This window comes from Phalaenopsis equestris, unplaced genomic scaffold (assembly GCF_001263595.1).
Source record: "Phalaenopsis equestris unplaced genomic scaffold, ASM126359v1 Scaffold000002, whole genome shotgun sequence".
Lineage (NCBI taxonomy): Eukaryota > Viridiplantae > Streptophyta > Magnoliopsida > Asparagales > Orchidaceae > Phalaenopsis > Phalaenopsis equestris.
The window spans coordinates 7,780-13,632 of record NW_018164444.1 but is presented as its reverse complement, the minus strand read 5'-3'; the positions used below and the strand labels follow the sequence as shown (position 1 = coordinate 13,632).

The 5,853-nt window shown below is 37.0% G+C and overlaps 1 protein-coding gene across 1 annotated transcript in view; it reads right to left on the bottom strand.

The window, feature by feature from the left end:
• Positions 1-5,626, bottom strand: part of LOC110017892 — an 18,278-nt gene extending 12,652 nt beyond the window's left edge. The window contains exons 1-4 of the mRNA XM_020715047.1: positions 5,471-5,626; positions 5,227-5,384; positions 4,928-5,012; positions 4,237-4,433 (exon numbers count right to left, since the gene is read on the bottom strand). Coding sequence (XP_020570706.1) covers positions 4,237-4,433; positions 4,928-5,012; positions 5,227-5,304 — 360 coding nt within the window. The 5' untranslated portion in view covers positions 5,305-5,384; positions 5,471-5,626. The remainder of the gene's footprint in view (positions 1-4,236; positions 4,434-4,927; positions 5,013-5,226; positions 5,385-5,470) is intronic.
• Between the last annotated feature and the right edge of the window lie 227 nt (positions 5,627-5,853).

The following is a 5,853-nucleotide window of genomic DNA, read 5'->3' as shown; positions in this document are numbered from 1 at the left end:
AGGAGAAGCTCATGGCGATAGGGTTATGTTTGGAGTGAGAAGCCCTAACAAAGTTTCAGTAGGAGGCAAGATACTTGATTTGCTAGTGTGCAAAATTTAAGAATTGCTTGTTAGAATGTTTATGGGATATTCAAAAAAGAAATCAATAGGAGGAATTCCTTGTCTTGACTCAGAAAAATATTGTCATGGAGTATAGGGATTATTGTGTGTGCGGTTAAGAAGGATTTATGAAGGAGTATTAGAAGAGAATTTCATAAAGAGTTTAAAGCCCTACAGACTTGCAACTTTCCAAGTGTTGAGACAGTTGGGACTAGGAGAGATGATGGAGCTAGTATTGATGGTAGAAGACAAGAAAAGGATGGAAAAGACCAACAAAAGCAGCACCATGATAAGATTCTACAAACGTACCTCGGCAACCCTGACATCGAGGACCCAGGCGATGTCAATTTAGAGGGTCGTGCCAAAGAAGGGGGGTATGGGGGCCCACTGAGACAAAGGTGCGGGACAAAAGAGCAAAGGGATTGTGTTTCTGATGTGATGAGAAGTATGTACCAGACCTCCTATGCAAGGATCGCACACACTAGGTCCTTACAATTTGTGGTGGGGAGGAGGCAGTAGTAAGATGTTGGAGAAAGAAGTGGTGGAGGGAGATGAGCACTTACACCTTGATGTAGCAGAGGTGTCCCTCCACTCAATGGAGAGATTTACTTGAAATCACATAATGAATGTGAAGGGAAAATCGAAGAGTAGTCTGTAATGGTGTTAGTGGATAGTGGGTCACTCACAACTTCATCTCAAAATGGGTCGTGGACCAATTGGGATTGAAGTTAGTAGAAATGGGAAGTTTTTGGGTTATGATGGGGACTAAGAAGGCAGAGAAAGCCGAGGAATTTACAAGGGATTGGTGTTGACGCTACAAAGCATACAAGTGATGGAGAGCCTTATTCCCTTAGATATGGGAAGTACTGTTTATGAGGATGAAGTGGCTGCAGATGATTGGAGAGACGAAGGTGAATTGAAAATCCTTAACCATGGAGAAGAGTGGAGGAGAGGATGGTAAAGTTGAGAGGGGATGCTTGCTTGTAGGGTTGTCAATTCAGGTCAGCGGGTCGGTTCGGGTCCGACCCAAAAATGACCCGACCCAAATAGAATCAAACTGAACCCAACCTGAATAATAAACAGGTTGAAAACTAAGACTTCAACCCGACCCAAAATTTCATGCTTATTCTGGTCATGTTTGGATTTTCGGGTTCGACCCAAACCCGAACCCGACTTGAATAATAAACATATTGAATTCTCTGACCCGAACCCCTCGAAATATATTCGGGTCAACCCTAACCTAAATTTTTTGAGTCGAGTTCGAGTCGTTTTGACTTGTCGGGTCAATTTTTGAGACCCCTACTTGCATGTACATAACCACGATTTCGCTCAAAACCATGGTTTAGACGATGCGGGGAGCAAAATTGGTCTATTTAGTAGAGTTGAAGAGTACAGAGGAAGTCTAGGATCTAGAGTCAGTAGAATTACCCAAGTGTGTTCAGCGGCTTATGCAACATTTTTCTGACATCTTTCAACAGCTTAGCAGCTTACCGCCACCCAGTATGTTATTACATTGAGGGAAGGGGTCCTCCTATCAATGTCAGAATATATTAGTATCTCTAGATACAGAAGGATTGGATTGAGAGGTTGATCAGAAAGATGCTCGAGACAGAAATTATTAGCCCAATGTGAGCCCATTTTCTAGTCCAGTCTTATTGGTGAAGAAAGATCAAAACTAGAGAATTTTTGTGTGGACTACAGGATTCTGAACAAGGAAACAATAATGAACAAGAATAATAAACAAGTTTTCTATTCTAGTGACTAATGAGCTTTTTGGAACAATCATCTTCTTCAAGATTAACTTGAAGGACAAGATACCAACAAGTTTGAATGTGGCTGAAAGATGAGCATATGAATGAATTTCAAACTCATGAGAGCCACTATGAATTTATGATTAAATGGAAAGGGTTGTCGGATAATGTCGTTGCTTGGGGACCATATAACGTGATCCAGCAGCAATTTTCTTTTTTTCTCACCTTGATGACAATATGTATTTTTGGGAGAGGTGTATTGTTACGTAGTCCTTTAAGGACAATTTAATCTTTTATTAGTTAATATTGTGGGGTATAAATAGGGCTTATTGTGCTTAGGGTTAGATTATACTATTAATTTGCTGTCTTGAGTTTTAGGGTTAGGGTCTGGAAGAGATCACCTATTTCTCGAATTGTAGGTGTTGGGAGATATTGCTTGCCTTTCGAAGTATTTATCTTTATGTGTTTGAGTTGTACTATTTTGTGTCGGTGAAGCAAAGAATTTTAATTGCCCTAATTTTTATGAAGATTCGTCAAGATTCGTATTAGTAACCTACAATATTGCAAGTGTGACAATATCAAACACAAAGCTAGATAATTATGATTTCACGGGAAATGCAAGCTTGAGCCTTTATTTTGGAGAAATAACTAGCATTTGAGTTGCTCTGAGTGTCAAAGACTTCAACAAGATGCGAAAAATGTTAAAACATTTTTGCTTTTCATAGAAATATGTAATCACCACAACCAATATGTCACCATAGAACCAATTGATAATAATTAAGGTGGATCACATAGAACTTAAAATTTTTGTATTTACATATTTCACGCATAAAATGTTATATTTAAATACATAGCACCTAAAACCTCCAATAACTCAAAAAATTAGCACTCAGTTAACTTTTTTCCATGAAATATGCCAGATTCGTGCTTGTTGTTCTAATACCAAAGTCGTTGTTGGGAGATGAACGTAGAAAGAGATAGAGTAAGAGAAGAAAAAACACTTCAATTCTTCTTGCATCTCACCATATCCATTAGCTAGCAATCGGCTCCACAAAAAGTGAACTTCTCTTTGAAGCTCGTATGCAAACTTATTCTCCTTGAAAGATCAATAAAAAGGCGAAGCCTAGAATGACGGCACATTGGATAGTTCCTCCTTACTCCACATATGCCATAGAAAAATTAGCAAACAAATGGATTCAGAAAAAAGGATAGCAACTATGAAATGGGCTTCAAAGTAGTTCTAATTTCGCGATGGGCAGCGAATCACTAGTGCCAACCCTTGAAACTGACTTGGAGAAGAGAAAGTAAGAAGAGGAAAGCATTTACAAGAGAAATAATGGATTCACAGAGGAGAAAAGAATATGAGAACTTATTGAACCAAATATCCCTTGTGGATTGGATCGCGTGATTGAGATCTGCAAAGGGGCGGTCGTGGCCATCTCTCTGGCAAGCTTGATGCTCCTATTGCAACTCAAGAAATCCTTCTTCATTTGTTGTCACTCCATTATCTTGAGGGACATTTAGATACATATCACTTAATTCCTATGTATTACATATCTAACACCTACGGTTTGCTTTTTACATTTAACCACAAAAATCTTTCATATCACAAAAAAATAACACCATTTTAACTTTTAAAAAGTAAAATACACCTTTTCAGGCATAGGTCAGGTTGTTTTTATGTAAAAAAATGAAGTTTAGGTGTTAAATATGTAAATATATAGGAATTAAGTGGCATGTATGTAAATCTTCCCTTTTTTTTTTGGTTTCCTATCCTGCTTTTACGTTGTAGTCGGGACTTTGATGGAGCAAGACAAAACCAATGCTAATTTTGTGGATTATTGGAGGTTTTAGATGTTTCTTTTATGTGTGTAAATATAATATTTTGTGTGTGAGATATATAAATAAGAAGTTTTTAAGTGCTATGAATGTAAAAATCCCATAAAATAATATAAATCTAAAAACTAAAAAGATTTGTTGGTCATGCTTGAAAAGAGAGGAACAAAAAAAAAAAATTCATCATGGTGAACAAAAATAGCAAATACTTGTACCAAAAACATCGGTTTAATTGATAAAGTTAAGGGAAATTTACATGCACATCATGCAATTCTTATGGATTTACGTATCTCGCACCTAAACTTTCATATTAACATGCATAACACTTTACAAATGCATGAAAAGATGGATTTGACTATTAAAAAGTGGTAATTAGTGTTATTTTTTATGTGATGCGGAAGAATTGAGTGCTATGGGTGTAAATATGGAAGTTTTGGTGTAAGATATGTAAATCCATAAGCCTTGTGTGCTATGTGTGTAAAATGCTCCTAAAGTTAAATGCAAAGCAAATATGTAATTTTAAAATGATAACTTGACTATAAATACATACCCATTTATGGAAAAGAAGGGAAAATATATGCGAAGCAAAAGATTGGCTCCATAATAGAACAATCAAATTGAGAATGCGCTGCCCATTTTCAGGCTTAATGACAAAATGATTTGCCATAACATCATAAAAGCATAAGCGGCTTTCAGTAATTTCATCTGCATCAGTGACTTTATCTTCATCCTTGCTAAGAATTATTTCTGTTTTCAATCAAGCAAAAATAATTAGGCATTCACAAGTATCAGTATTCAGCAATAAATTAAAAAGGTTGGTTTGGAACAAACAATTATTTCCTGACAACTTTTAAGTGCATAAATTACACAAAGATGGAATCAAAATCATGATTAAGGTATGGGTACGGCACACAATGAAAGTTTGAAAAAGGAAAAATCTTGCTTCTTAGTTTAATGCCATGCAAGTAACAAAACTTGGGGCATTTACATACATACTAACCAATTCTTATGTAATTACATATCTAACAACTAAACTTTAGCTTTTGCACTTAAATATCACCCAAAATCTTCATATCACATCAAAGATGCTGCGATTTTGAGTTTATGAAAGTGAAATACAGCTTTGCATGCATGGATAAGGTGGCATGTCTGTAAGAAATTAAGGTTTAATTGCTAGATATGTAAATACATAAGAATTGAGTGGCATGCATGCAAACTTCTAAAAACGCATCTATCCATACCTCTTGCTCGGTCATCAATCTCTAGCGCTATATCGGCAAACAGTTGCTGCAACAGTTGAAGCCTTTGGGACGGAGAGTTCAGCGCCTGCAAACACAGTATCAAAAAATCTATCAACTCAGGATCTCTTCCACCAACAAAATGAAAACCAGAGACAGCCAAATCCAAGCCCAACAAATCCATTTAGGTTTTTAGGTTTTCCAAATCCAACTCCCACGAACTTCATTCCTAAAAAACCAAATCCAAATCCCAACAAACGGTTGTAGCTGCAAATAGTTTGATCGGAAACAAGAAATCTCACCTTTTGGAGTTTCCTCTCGATCTCCTGAGATAGGGCGGTGAGATACACTGACCTTTGATGCGCCGCAGCCATCTGCATTCCCCGGTACGAAATTGCATCCAGCCGAAAGCCCTAACCCTAGTATCCCGCCCCCTTAATAGTTATCCGAACTGAAACACCTGGAAAAGTGAAATGAAGCGCTGCGAAAAGAAGAAAAAAGAGATCTTTTAACACAGTGGATTAAGATTAGAAGGAGATGACTTGCCTTCATTCAAAAAAGCTCTGTAAAGTCCAGGAAGACGCAGACTTTTGGGTTGAAAACAGTCTCTGTGCTATCGTCGGAGAAGTGGATTGGCACTTCGGAGGGATTTACGGGGAGAATGGGATGCGCGTGCCGTCTTGTGGGATACACGTGTCGTGCTCGCATGATTTGCTTTCTGTAAAAAATGGCGGCGCTTCGGATTTATCGAAGTTTACCGGAGAAAACTGTGTTAAAGGTTTTCAAATTCGAGGCATTGGATTAAAGTATATTTTTAAAATTCTTATTATGCTTTTTTATCAGTCCTAATTATTTATGTTGACTGTTAAAAAATTATCGTTTAATTTTTTCAAAAAAATAAAAAAATTTATAATAACTTCTGTAGTTTT